The 13600-nt window shown below is 46.6% G+C and overlaps 1 protein-coding gene across 9 annotated transcripts in view; it reads left to right on the top strand.

The window, feature by feature from the left end:
• The window catches only part of DDX11 (DEAD/H-box helicase 11), a 56687-nt gene that overhangs the window by 20535 nt on the left and 22552 nt on the right, over nucleotides 1–13600 (top strand). For all 9 annotated transcript variants that reach the window (XM_012526489.4, XM_058282583.1, XM_004461842.5 and 6 more), the window contains exons 2-6: nucleotides 2665–2828; nucleotides 3114–3261; nucleotides 11603–11845; nucleotides 12303–12389; nucleotides 12668–12816. In XM_012526489.4, the coding sequence (XP_012381943.2) occupies nucleotides 3118–3261; nucleotides 11603–11845; nucleotides 12303–12389; nucleotides 12668–12816 (623 nt within the window). In that variant the 5' untranslated portion in view covers nucleotides 2665–2828; nucleotides 3114–3117. The remainder of the gene's footprint in view (nucleotides 1–2664; nucleotides 2829–3113; nucleotides 3262–11602; nucleotides 11846–12302; nucleotides 12390–12667; nucleotides 12817–13600) is intronic.

Here is a 13600-nt window from a genome sequence, read left to right as displayed (position 1 = left end):
CTCTCAACACCTCCCACCCTAACCTCACTCGCTCCTGCTGGCTGTGTCTTTCCCCCAGCCTCCCTCTCTACGATCCACTCGCAATCCCATCATCACTTTTTAACTCCTCTACCGAAGATTCCCCTTCTTCCTGCAATTGGAATCAATCCACTCATGTTCCGCTTACTCTCACACACATCTCTTCCAAAGGCCTGTGCGTCCACTCCCGCTCAACCCCCACTCCTAAGCTTACCGTTTGCTTCAACTATACCTCCCCAGATGTCTCCGCCAAATACTTAATCCCCCCCTAAATACTACCCAATGGCTCTGCTCCTCTACCGGACTTACCCCATGCCTATCAGTCGCCACTCTCAACGTAACCAACGAAACGTGTGTCCTCATCCTCCTTACGCCTCGAGTCATCTATCACACTCCAAGACATTTCTTTGAAGCCTTCGATCACACCCAAGAAGCTATCTACCTCCACAAACGCGAACCTGTCACTGCTGTACCCACTGTCACTTCCCTCCTGGCTGCGGCTGGGGCCGCCACTGGTGTCGCAGCTCTGTCCACACAAGCCTCCGCCCTCCAAAACCTCAGACAGGCAGTTGACACTGACATCATCTACCTCCGAGATGCAGTCAAATATCTTAGAGACTCTCTCAATTCTCTTTCCGAAGTTGTTCTGCAAAACCGCCGAGGCCTTGACCTCCTCCTCCTTAAAGAGGGTGGCCTGTGTGCAGCTCTAGGAGAAGAATGCTGCGTCTATGCCAACTACACCGGCTTAGTAGACTCCAGCCTAAAAGAACTTGAAAAAGGCCTTAAACAACGCCGACTCGAACGAGCCCAAGCCACCGGCTCTTGGGGCTTTCTGCAGCCCCTCCTCCCCTACCTCCTGCCTTTATTAACACCAGTCTTGCTCCTCGTCCTAGGTCTTACCGTTGGTCCCTGGGCCATTCGACGAATCGTTCGCCTTGCCAAAGATCAAGCTAACAGCGTATTTTCCTCCTTCGTCCAGGTCCATTACCAACGTCTCGCTACTACTGATCCCGCTTCCCGCCCTCACCCACGTCCTCGCCCCTCTTCCCACCGTACATCCCGCCTGTAAGGCTACTTGCTGTGAGACTCCCTGCCTCTAGCCGCCGGTACGGGTTTGTTTCCCTCGGCGTAAAGGGCTTGGGTGCACCCTCCGCCCCCCTTTATTGCTATATGTCCGGGAAGTCTTTGCAGTTAGTTAGCCACAGTGCAGCCTCCCCCTAAGATCGTGCGCAACATCAGGCTAGACATCTCGTCTAGCGCCAGCACGCACCGACCCTAAAGGCGATGCATGCATCCTGATCAAATGCTATGTCATTTGCCCATGGCCGGTCAATTACCCCTCGCCCTCCCCCGCCTATTCCTATATTCCCTCATGCTTCCCCTTTTAAAAAACAGAAGGAGCAATTGTTGCTGCCTCCCTCCACCCCCTCCTCCCAGCCTTTGTTATCTTCTTCTCCCAGTCGTTGCTGTCCTTCCCCGCCAGTCCCCGCCCACAGTGCCAACATATAATCTGCCTCCTCCCTTAGCCACCGCTTACCTCATAGCCGCCTGCCCAGTTCTGCCTATCCACTACCGCCCCGTAGTTACCCGCCCTAGCTCCTACCCCTCCCCTCTACCCAACCTTATATAACCAAATGTACTTCCGCAATAAAGTAGACTAGCTCATGCACTCTGGCAGTCTCCGTGGTTTTTACTGCGCGTCCCCCCGCACCTGGAGAACCTAAGTCAGTGACGCTGGCTTAGGGGCTCACCACCGAGCCGTGGAAGCCAACCCGTTCTCTGCATGTTGCAGGCTAAACTGTAGCCACGCGACACTAAAAGAAATCAAAGACCTGAATAAATGGAAGGACATTCCATGTATATGAATTGGAAAACTAGATATCGTTGTCAGCCCTAACTCAAAGCAATTTTTAGATTCAATGCAATCACAATTGAGATTCAGCAAACATTTTTTTTAAGAAATGGAAAAGCCAATTATCATTTGTATATGGAAGGATATGAAATTGAAAGACTCATACTACTTGATCTTAAAACTTATTACAAAGCCACATCACCAAAACAGCATGACACTGGCACAAGGACAGGCATATAGATATATAGACCAATGGGAATGAATTGTGAGCTCAGAAAACAATCCTTACATTTATGTGCAACTGATTTTTGACAAGGAGGCAAAGACTACTCAATTAAGAAAGAACAGTCTCTTCAAAAAATGGTGTTTGGAACACTATCTCCATGAAAAAAAAAAAAGGACCCCTACCTCACATCATATATAAAAATCAACTTCAAATGAATCATAGACCTTAACTAGGAGCAAGAACTATCCAACTCCTGGAAGAAAATATAGGGAAGCATATTCAGGAATTATGTTAAACAATGGCTTCTTAGACTTTACATTCAAAGTACATGCAGTGAAAGAATAGGTAAATGGGACATCATCTATTCTAAGCAGGTCTTGGTCACTGCAGAGAGCTCTCCTGCTCTGGAATCAGATGGAAAAGCTCTATTTCTTGGGGCCAGAAAGAAATTATTTGGAAGGGGTTCCCGTTTATACTGGAAGTGGAGGATAGACTGAACTAAGAAACTAGAGACACCTGTAAAATCTGGATATACTTGTAATTCTCTGCCTGTGTAATGCTTTTCCAGGTCTTCACAACAAAATAAAATGAAGCATTTTTAGCAGACGAATGCTGTGTTGCAGAGGACGTGGGAAAAGAATGCTACAAAAGTAATTACAGCAACATCCTTCATCCCAGGGGCATGCGTCTTTGAGAGGACATCTCTGAGTCTTTCGTAGAGGCATTATCAAGGTATGCAAGCAGTGGCGAAATGGGTGGAGTTTCTGTTTAGGGGGCTTTCCTAGACTGCATTTGGCTCTAGCCGTTTCTGATGAATGTCCCTAGATGGGTTCCGTGATCTTGTATGGCTTCATGAGGGTATGCAAAGGATGGCATGGTCTCTGCCAGTACAAAAATGTACAACCTGAGAAGAAATTCCTTAACAAATGTGGAGATGACTCTAGGGTAGTGTTCTAGATTTCAAGCTATTCCTGGCTTATCAGAGAACTACCAGATTTATTTATTTATTTTCCCTAGGACCATGGCTAATAAAACCCAGGAGGTTGGTGGCATTGAATTCCCTTTTCCATATATACCATATTCCATCCAGAAAGACTTCATGACAGAGCTATACCAGGTGTTGGAGGCTGGCAAGATTGGGATATTTGAGAGTCCAACCGGCACTGTAAGTATGAATTGGTGGAGCCTAAGAAGGGTCCTGGGAGATAACTTAGAGACAGATATACGTGGTTTGATTGTGCAGATTGTTATGATTTGAACTTGGGCAAAGTAGTTTATCTTTAATAGTCACTTCTCCTATTAAATAGTTAGATATAGGCCCATGATCTGAGAAAAATTAGGCTGATAGCAAGTGAGAATTTGAATGGCAAAGGAAACCATGACCTATAGCACTGAAACTTTCCAGATTTCTCATGCATCTGGACATACAATTGCTTTGATGTTGAGAAATATTAGAAATTACTTTGTCTTCTACACAGATGAAACATATTGTTTTAGTCTCCAGGAACTAGGCTATTAAATACTGGAGGGATCCAATCCAAGGCCCTTAAGTCCTTTCTTCCTGGAAACCAGGGAGGGATTTATTAGAGTTGGTCATTGAGGATGAGTAGGGTGGCAGTGAATGGTTCCCAGCTTCTCTCCTGCTGTTTGCTTATTTCCTTTTATAGCGTATGCTAGATGATAGGAAACTATCTGTTGATGTGAGGGGTCCCCAGAGCATGAGGCCCTTGTCGTCCTTGTTTCTGTGTCTTTATCATCTAGTAGAGCTTTATTGTCATCTTCATCTGTGTGTCCCTGTCATCCAACAGAGCTTGGTAAGTTTGGCTCAGAGGAAGCCCTTACTGTGTGTGTGTTAACTGAATGAAGAAAGAAAGTGACTCATTCCTTCTTTCTCACTTGCTGATGAAAGCGTGTCACTCTTGAGATGACACACAAATTTCCTGGGACAGAAGAGTGCAGACTGGGATACTGTCTTGTTCTCTTTGTTCTTTCATATGCAGTGAGGGGGAGAGTTAACCTGCCAGTTAGCCCACATGCTCAGAGTGTTTTGTGGGAGTATAGCATTCCCATGGCTGCTGTGGAGAAGCCCAGTGGGGATCTGCATTTCAGTCCTCTGTGACCTGATCCTTCCCTACCCTCCAAAGTTTGCAGGGTCTCCTCTTTATCCTTTGCATTCTGAATTTTCACATTGATGGGCCTGATGTGTGTGTTTTTAATTCCTTGTGCTGGGCACTTGATGGGACCCTTCCAATCTTAGAACTTAACCTTTTCCAGTTATGAGAATTTTTTTATGATTAATAATATTCTTCCTTGTGTTTCTTCCTGGTACTCCCACTCATTAGATTTTGGACCTCTTGGTTAATCCTGTAATCATTTTTTCTTCTAATTGCCCATCGTTTTGGACACTCTTCCCTGCAGCCTTCCTCCCCCCTGCCCCATCCCAGATTGTTTTGTCTTTTTTTCTGTTTTTGCTTTGTTATACTTTCTAGAGATTTCTTTGCTTTATTGCTCAGGCTTTGTATTCAGTTTATTTTATCATGTATTTAGTATTCAAGAACTTGTTCTTATCTGCTGCTTTTTTAAAAAGTAGCATCCTGGTCTTATTTCGTGGAAACAGTATTTCTCTTACCTTTCTGATGACATGCTTTATAGTATTTTTATTTTTATTTTTTCAAGATTTTTAAAATTTTTAAATTTTTAATTTATTTCTCTCCCATTCCCTGCCCCCCCCCCCCCATTTCTGCTCTCTGCGTCCATTTGCTGTGTGTTCTTCTGTGTCCGCTTGCAGTCTTGTAAGTGGTTCTGGGAATCTGTGTCTCTTTTGGTTGCGTCATCTTGCTGCGTCAACTCTCCATGTGTGCAGCGCCACTCCTGGGCAGGCTGCACTTTTTTCACGCTGGACAGCTCTCCTTATGGGGCGCACTCCTTGCGGGCATCAGCACTGCACGTGGGCCAGCTCACCACCCGGGTCAGGAGGCCCTGGGTTTGAACCCTGGACCTCCCATGTGGTAGGCGGATGCTCTATCCGTTGATCCAAATCTGCTTCCCTTTATAATATTTTTAAGATTTCTTTTTTAACCTTTTATTCTAGTAACAAATAGATAACTCAAAATTTCCCATTTTAACCACTTTCAGATGTACAATTCACTAGTATTAATTATATTCACAATATTGTACTACCATCACCAATGTCCATTACCTCAACTTTTTCATTACTTCAAACAGAAACTTAAGCAATAACTCCCTCTTCCCACCCCAGCGGCCCCTGTCCTGGCCATAGGTAATCATCATCATCTTCTGTCTTTATGAAGTTTGCTTCTTCTAAATATTTCATGTGAGATGATACAATATTTGTCTTAGTGTCTGGCTGATTTCACTCAACATGATGTCTTCAAGTTTCATCCATGTTGTAGCATGTGTCAGATCTTTATTCTTTTTTACAGTTGCATAATATTCCATTGTGTGTATAGACCATATTTTGTTGATCCATTCTTCAGTTGATGGACCCTTGGGTTGCTTCCACCTTTTGGCTATTGGGAATAATGCTGCTGTAGACATTGGTGTGCAAATATCTGCTCAGTTCCCTGCTTTCAGTTATTTGGGGTATATACCAAAGAGTGGGATTACCAGGTCATATGAAAGTTGTACTTTCTGAGGAATTGCCAAAGTAACTTCCGCAGTGGTTGCACCATTTTACAGTGCTACCAGCAATGTATGAGGGTTCCTTTTTCTCCATATCCTTGCTAACACTTATTATTATTATTTAACTTTTTATTGTAGTGATCTCTGTACAATTCAAAATTTCCAGTTTTAATTACTTTCACTTGTACAGTTCTGTTGTATTAATTACATCCACAATATTGTGCTACCATCACCAGTATCTGTTACTCAGCTTTTCAAAATTAGCCATGCTAGTGGGTGTATAGTGGTATGTCATTTAATTTGCATTTCCCTGATAACCAGTGAGCATCTTTTCATGTGTCTATTGGCCATTGGTATATGCTTTCTAGAGAAATGTCTATTCAGAGTCCTTTGTCCATTTTTAATTGGGCTATTTGTCCTTTTGGTGTGTAATTATTAGACTTATAGTATTTTGAAGGTATTGGGTTTTGTTGTTTTTTTTTTTTACCATACATTGTCTCTGTTTTCCTCTCAGTTCCTTTTTTCTGTCTGGGTTTTGGCATTTTGTTCAGAGCCTTTCCCCCTACGTCTGGTGGTCCTTGGCTCGTCTGTCACTATTTAAGAGTAAGCCTGTTTCAGTTTGCCCCAGGGATGCCGATGAAAGTACCAGAAATGGGTTGGCTTTATAACGAGAATTTTATGTGGGGAAAAAGCTTACAGCTCCAAGGACATGAAATGTCCAAATTGAGGCATCAGCAGAGAAGCTTTCTCACCAAAGTCCGCTGCTGGTGATCCTGGTGTGCTGCCATGTGGCAAAGCAAGATGGCGGCTGATCTCTGCAGAGGCCTCTGCCTTCCCCTCCAGGCTCGCTGTCTCCTGGAGCCCAGCTCTTGGGGCTCGTCTCTTCAGCCTTGAGCTGCTCCACAGACACAGCTTCTTGGGGGCTTCATGCTTCAGCTTTGTCTGCTAGTGATCCTCTTCTTTCACATGGCAGGGTCAAAAATGGCAGAGCTCCCTTTTCCTCTCTCCCTGTGCCTCCATTTATATCAACCTAGCCAGAAGATGGAGACCCACATTGGCACATGTCTCTCTGACTGGTCCAATCAAAAGCCTAAAGCAATCTTATCAAGTATTCTAATCAAAGTCCCCTTAACTGAATTTAATGCATTCAAAGGGCCCCACATCCACCGGAATAGATCAGTTTAAGAAAATAATCTTTTTCTGGGATTTACAAAATTCATACTGTCACAAAGCCACTAGTGGGCCAATGGAAAGGACAGCAGAATGGGAAGTCTGTGGACTGGTGGGCTGAGCTTCTTTTTTGGGGCCTTCAGTTGTCACTAACTATAGGATTTTCCATGGAGCCATTCAGTTTCTCCAGAGAAGGCTCCTCTAGACGCTTGCTTAGTGGGGACAATTCTGAAAGCCACTCTTGAAGCTGCTCAGGGGAAAGTGGCTTTCACTTCATGCTGACTTTCAGTCTGGCTTCTTCCTCCATGCTTCACTCTCTCTGCTGTCTCCATAACTGTCTCTGACTCAGCTGCTCCAGAGAATAAACCTTCTGTCCTCTGCAAGAGTGGGGACTGCCCTGTGCCTTGCTGCGGGCGTCTCGGGGGCAACCTCTGCAGGCACTTAGGTTTCAGTGCTCTTTACTCTGTTGAGTCGCTTCCATTTCTCTCTCTACTTTCCATCTCTCCCCAAACGTGTGATTGTCCCCTCTTCCACTTTATTTGTTTTCGTGGTTCAAAGCTTTTATATTTCGTTGGTATCATTTTAATGTGTTTTGGGAAAGAATACAGAAGGGCACGTGTTCATTGACCTGGTTTAACCAGAAGACACCCCCCCCCGCCCCCGCTTTCTTGAAGCTCTTTTGTTCCTGTGACTTTTTTTTTTTTAAGATTTATTTATTTATTTATTTACTTCCCCCCTCCAACTTCCGTTGTCTGCTCTCTGTATCTACTCACTGTGTGTTCTTCTATGTCTGCTTATATTCTCATTAGGTGGCTTCAGGAACTGATCCTGGGACCTTCCAGAGCGGGAGAGAGACGTTGATTCTCTTGTGCCACCTCAGCTCCCTGGTCTGCCATGTCTCTTATTATTTCTCCTGTGTTTCTTTTTGTTGTGTCGTCTTGCTGTGCCAGCTCTCTGTCTGGGGCAGCACTCGTGCACGTACTCCACACAGGCCAGCACTCCTGTGGGCCAGCTCGCCACACAGGCCAGCTTGCCCTCACCAGGAGGCCCTGGGCATTGAACCCTGGACTTCCTATATAGTAGACAGGAGCCCAGTTGCTTGAACCATATCAGCTTCCCTCCAGTGGCTTCCTGAGATGACAGTCACCATAGAAGTCTCTCTGCCTGCTCTGGTCTCTCTGTCTCAGCCCTCTGCCCATTACCCATCTCCTCCTCCACAGCTCTTAATTGTTGATGTCCTGTGGCCTCATCTTTTCATTCCATACATTCTCTGGGTGATTTCACCTATACCCTTGACTTCAGTTGCCCTTTATGTTCTGGCATCTTCTAAGTCACATCCCAGTAGAGCTCTTTCTCCTGTTGTTGGTGCTCTGTTGCCATGCCATTTTACTCCCTGGAGTAGAGGTTTTGTTATGTGCTCTTCCTTTGCCTGGGATGCCCAGGTCCCCCAGTCCCTCCCACCCTCCACCCTTAACTGCCCATGGTGCCTCTTTACCTTGTAGGACCCACCTTTTTAAGTCTTTCATTATTTCGCCAAGTCAAGCCGATCTCCCAGCTTGGTGCCCACCATGCCTTCCAGGGACTGTAGAACCTGGAGTCCGTGCTTCCCGGAGTCCATGCTTCTGGGCATTTTCCCAAGAATAGGTTCCCAAACCTTCACTGGATGCTCAAGAGGGATCCACGACCAAAAAAGAAATACAGGTTGCTGTAGGAGTTCAGGATGAATGAGTTGACCTGCCTTGGCATGCATTTTATAACTGTGCTATCTTGGATGGTACATGGGGATTGAAACCTGTCCCCAACAAAAGGCGTGTTCAGGTCCCTTGCCCCTGGTCCTGTGGGTGTGAACCATTTGTAAATAGAACCTTAGAAGATGGTATTATTAAGTGTGCCCAAATTGAGTGAGGAAGGGCCTTAATCCAGTATGGCTTATAAACAAAGGGCGTTGACACAGAAAGAGAAGCCATGGGAACAGCCAGAAGCTGAAAGTCAGTGGAATCCCAAAGAGAAAGAAGATACCATGATGTTCATTACCAGGTGACAGAAAAGCCAGGAGCCCCCGTGATTGCAGCCAGCCAGAAGTTACCGACCCCAGGAGGAAGCCAGCCTCTACCCTCTGAAACCCTGAGCCAAGAAATTCCTTTGTTAAGACAGCCCATTGTGTGGTGTTTGTTTCAGCAGCCGAGAAACTAAAACAACATTGCTCAAAGCTAGCTATTCTGTGAGTGCCTTACTAAATTTAATTCATGACTAACTGAGCATTTGGTTATACATACTTTTAACGTTTTCCAAACTATCAATTTTCTTAATAAATTTTATTGATGCATATTAATAAAGCATACAGTTCATCTAAGGTATAAAATCAGTGGTATTTGCTATAATCACAGTTGTACATTCATCACTTCAGTTGTTATTAGAGCATTTTCATTATTTTAATATCAATAATAGTAATAAAAAACAGACAAACACACAAACAGAATTCCTCCCCTCTCAATCCCTTTGTGCTTCCCCCACTGTACATAACTGCTGTTTCTGGCTTTCTATCCAAAGTGTATAATTAGTGGCTTTTAATATAATCACAATGGTGTGTTCATTCATCATTTTAGAAATTTTAGAACAATTTCATTACTTCAAAAAGAAAGACTCCAAACTCCTTATTCCTTCCTCAGTCACACATAGCACCTAATTTCCTTTTATCTTTATGTATTGATTTATATTTACATTTTACATAAATGGAATCATACAATATATAGTACTCTGTGTCTGGTCTCCTTCACTTAGTATAATGCCTAACTGAAAATTTGGGGGCCTTATTACTGGATATAGAACTGTGGGGCTTCAGTCTTCCTTTTGTCTTTGTGTTAGAGTGTACCCACGGGTATTTTTGGAACATAACCTTGGCCCTAACCTCAGAAACTCCTGCAGCTCGCTTCCAAGCATAGGTCCTGGCTCTGTAACGAGGCATCTGTCCCTGAGCCGTTGTTACAGGGGGACGTCGCGCCTGCCCCTGGCTCGGCAATGGCTGAAGCTGGTGATGGTTTCCCACATCACAGGCAGCGTCCGAGGGCCGCCCTGGTCCTGCCAGGGGGTGCTGTCTGCAGCTCTCCCATTCAGTATCGATCAAAACTTGAGGGAAATGGTACACATGGGAATTTCCTGAAAATATGTAATCCTTCCATTCTTGGGAAACATTCTGTTTCAGGGCCTTTGGTGTATCTGATGAAAGCAGCCCTCATCCAAGGAAAATAATTATTTTAAAATTATTATTCAATAATAGCAAATATAATAACGAATACCAATTGTTATTGTGCACCAGGTGTTGTAAGCCTGGCACAGCCATTAGCTTTTATGTTATGTGGGTTAATTTAATGCCTGTCACAACTCTACGAAGAGGGTAATGTTACTGTTACTCCCATTTCTGTGTATGTGGAGACGAGCCCAGAGAGGTTTGCCTTGGTTCACTGAGCCAGCGTGTGGCGGCGCTGGTATTTGAGCCCCAACCCCTGTGCTCTGCTGCTCCCCTTCCCTAAACATGAGCACGTGACAGCTGCAGTTGGTCAAGCCTGGGTTGGGTTAGCGTCCTGCTCTGGATGCTCTGAGACACCCAGATTGCTGACCGCCCAGACCAGGGGAGCGTGGGCCGCTCCAGAACCTCACCGAGGTAACGCGGCCTTCAGACGCTGGAAGCAGCAGCCTGTGAAACTCATTGCCGCGCGTCTTTATAAGGACTGAGGGGAATATCCTTTTAGGTCTTTAAATCAGGAGCAGTTGGTTTGCTTTTTTTTTTTTTTTAAGATTCATTTTATTTATTTCTATCCCTTTCCCCCCCCCTCGAGTTGTCTGTTTTCTGTGTCCATTCGCTGTATGTTCTTTGTCTGCTTCTGTTGTCAGCGGCACGGGAATCTGTGTTTTCTTTTTGTTGCATCATCTTGCTGCATCAACTCTCTGTGTGTGCAGCACCATTCCTGGGCAGGCTGCACTTTCTTTCGCGCTGGGCGGCTCTCCTTACGGGGCGCATTCTTTGCGCATGGGCTCCCCTACGCCGGGGACAGCCCTGCATGGCAGGGCACTCCTTGCGCACATCAGCACTGCCCGTGGGCCAGCTCCACACGGGTCAAGGAGGCCTGGGGTTTGAACCGCGGACCTCCCATGTGGTAGGTGGACGCCCTATCCATTAGACCAAATCCACTTCCCTGGTTTGCTTTTTAAAAAGTTTCAAAACTAAGACCAATGTGACTGGTCATTCTGCCAGTGCATAGGTTGGATTAAAATTTAAGGCCAAATTCGTGATCCCCGCTTAGCAAGTATATAGGATTTTATTGTTTTTTTTTTTACCTTAATTCTTTTGGGGGATATTTATCTAATTTCTCCTCTTCTTCCAAGTATGTTAAGTCGCTGTACTGTTATGTAATCTGATAAACCACTTTAACTTCTTTTAGGGGCAGTGAGCTGTATACTTAAGCAAATTAAGATGCCTTTTCCTGCTTCTTGAGCCTGATTGATAGTTCTTCCTTCCCATTTTTACTGGCTATTTTATTGCTAATTCTTTTTCCTTTCCTTTCCCTGGCTGGTCTTAGAGTGTCCTCTAATATTTAAAGCCAGACCTTCTCTGAAGGCTTTATTAAAATGAGAAAAGGTCATTTGGGAACCTTCGTTTTATCCTCTACTTCTGAAAACCATTTTTCTTCCTCTAGGGGAAATCTTTAAGTCTCATTTGTGGGGCCCTCTCCTGGCTCCGTGACTTTGAACAGAAGAAGCGTCAAGAAGAGGCTCACCTCCTTGAAACTGGAACCGTCCCCTCAACTGATGGGAAGGACCCGCCCCCATCCTCCTCCTGCCAGGAGACCCCTGGCACCCCTGGGACAGCTGGAGAACCTGACTGGGTCACTCAGTTTGTGCAGAGGAAGGAAGAAAGGGAGCTGGTAGACCGACTGAAGGTGGTTATCTGGGTGACAAGGCATGGGAGTGGCCTCGGCCACGGGACTTGCGCGATTATTCTGGGTCCATTCGGAGGTCTAGACACTGTGTGTTCTCCTTGCCTTGAAGTGCCTCTCAGCAATCCTGGCTACTTTCTGGAGTCACTGGTGCTGCCCTTTTACTGTTGTTTCTGAGTTGGGTGTCAACAGGCCTTTGACAAGGAGTTGGCGGTTCCCGTTCCTTATCCCCTGGGGAAGCAAGCTACCTGCTGCCCTTGGCACTGTGGTTCAGTGGCCGCCAGCTCACTTAAGGAATGACTTTGAGACTGTGACATTGGGAGGGAAGACACGGCATCTGCAGCGAGCAGCGGGGCTGGGACTGGGGGAGGCAGGGCACGGGCTGAGCAGGCAGCCGCCTGGGAAGGCCTGGCTCCGGGCTTCCTGCAGGAGTTCCCGTTGTGGCCACTTCCCCCCTTAGGAGGAGCAGGTCAGGAGGAAGAAGCGGGAGGAACGCCTCCAGCAGATCCGCCACAACGCACAGCTCAAGTACGCAGCCAAGCGCTTGGTGAGTGTCACCGGGCAGGGCCGGCGGCCCGGGGCACAGCGCCTGCGGGTGGTCTGCTTTCTGACCCCCACCAGCTGAGTTCTCCTTGCCCAGTCGTAGGGCGGCTTGAACTGAGGCTCCAAAACCTGAGCTTGGATTCCTTCTCCAGTGAAGTAGCGAGGCCTGTGTGCAGGGGTGCATGTGTGTTGTCCTTGGGGCCTGGAGGCTGTCTCTGTTGAGGTGGTGGGGGCACCTGGACTGAGATTTCTCTCTCTTCCATCTCCAACCCTTCCATGTAGAGACAGGAAGAAGAAGAAACTGAGAATCTCCTCCGCCTCAGCAAGGAGATGCTGGCCGCAGGCGCGGGGCTTGAGCAGCTGGAAGCTGGCGAGGAGGAGCTGGTCCTCGCTGAATATGAGAGTGATGAAGAGAAAAGAACAGCCAGTGGGTAAGACTGCTGCTCCTGCTGCCTCCCACCCTGTCCCAGCCCTCTGGCAGGGGCTCCAAGGGGGCAGCACTGTCCCTTTGCCCAAGGAGTGGCAGGCTCTTCTGTTACTCCTGGTACCTGGTGGGGACAGGCCAGCCATCCCTCTGGCTCTGAGCTCTTCTCCAGGCCAGGTCATCCTTGGGATGTGCTAACGAGGATGACTGACAGCCAGCCCTCACTCTCCGCCAGGCACTGCTTTATGTGCTCCACAGGCCGGAGGTCAGTTTTCCTCACAGCAGCCCAGTGGTGGCTGTGACGTCTGTCCATGTCACACATGAGGACGCTGTGGCACAGCAAGGTGCTCGCCCTGGGCAGGGCCACACAGCAGTAAGTGAAGGAGCTGGGACTTGAGCCCTGCCCATCTGGCTCTTGAACCCGTGCTTCTAACTCCCAAAATACACTGTGTAAAATGTGGGATGTAAATTGTTACAGGAGCCTTAGCCAGTGTTACGTTTTGTTTTTCACCTGAAGCTTTGCAGGTTTCTACTTCATGAGCTGTAATCTGCAGGGTGCACTAGAAGACACCCAAGGTAATAGCTGGGTGACTTCCAGACCACACTCCCTGCATCTGAGATGGTCCTTTCCATTCATGCTTTAATTTCACAAATGCCTTTCATGGTTGTGCTAAGTGTGGCCCTGTCCCTGGTGCCATGATGACGAAGATTGATATGGCCCCTGCCCTCAGGGAGCTTACGTTTCAGGAGAGGGGACTGATGGTAAACACAAAAACAAGGAGCATGGAGTG

Source organism: Dasypus novemcinctus, chromosome 20, assembly GCF_030445035.2.
Source record: "Dasypus novemcinctus isolate mDasNov1 chromosome 20, mDasNov1.1.hap2, whole genome shotgun sequence".
Taxonomy (NCBI): domain Eukaryota; kingdom Metazoa; phylum Chordata; class Mammalia; order Cingulata; family Dasypodidae; genus Dasypus; species Dasypus novemcinctus.
This window is presented reverse-complemented; position numbering and strand designations above follow the sequence as displayed.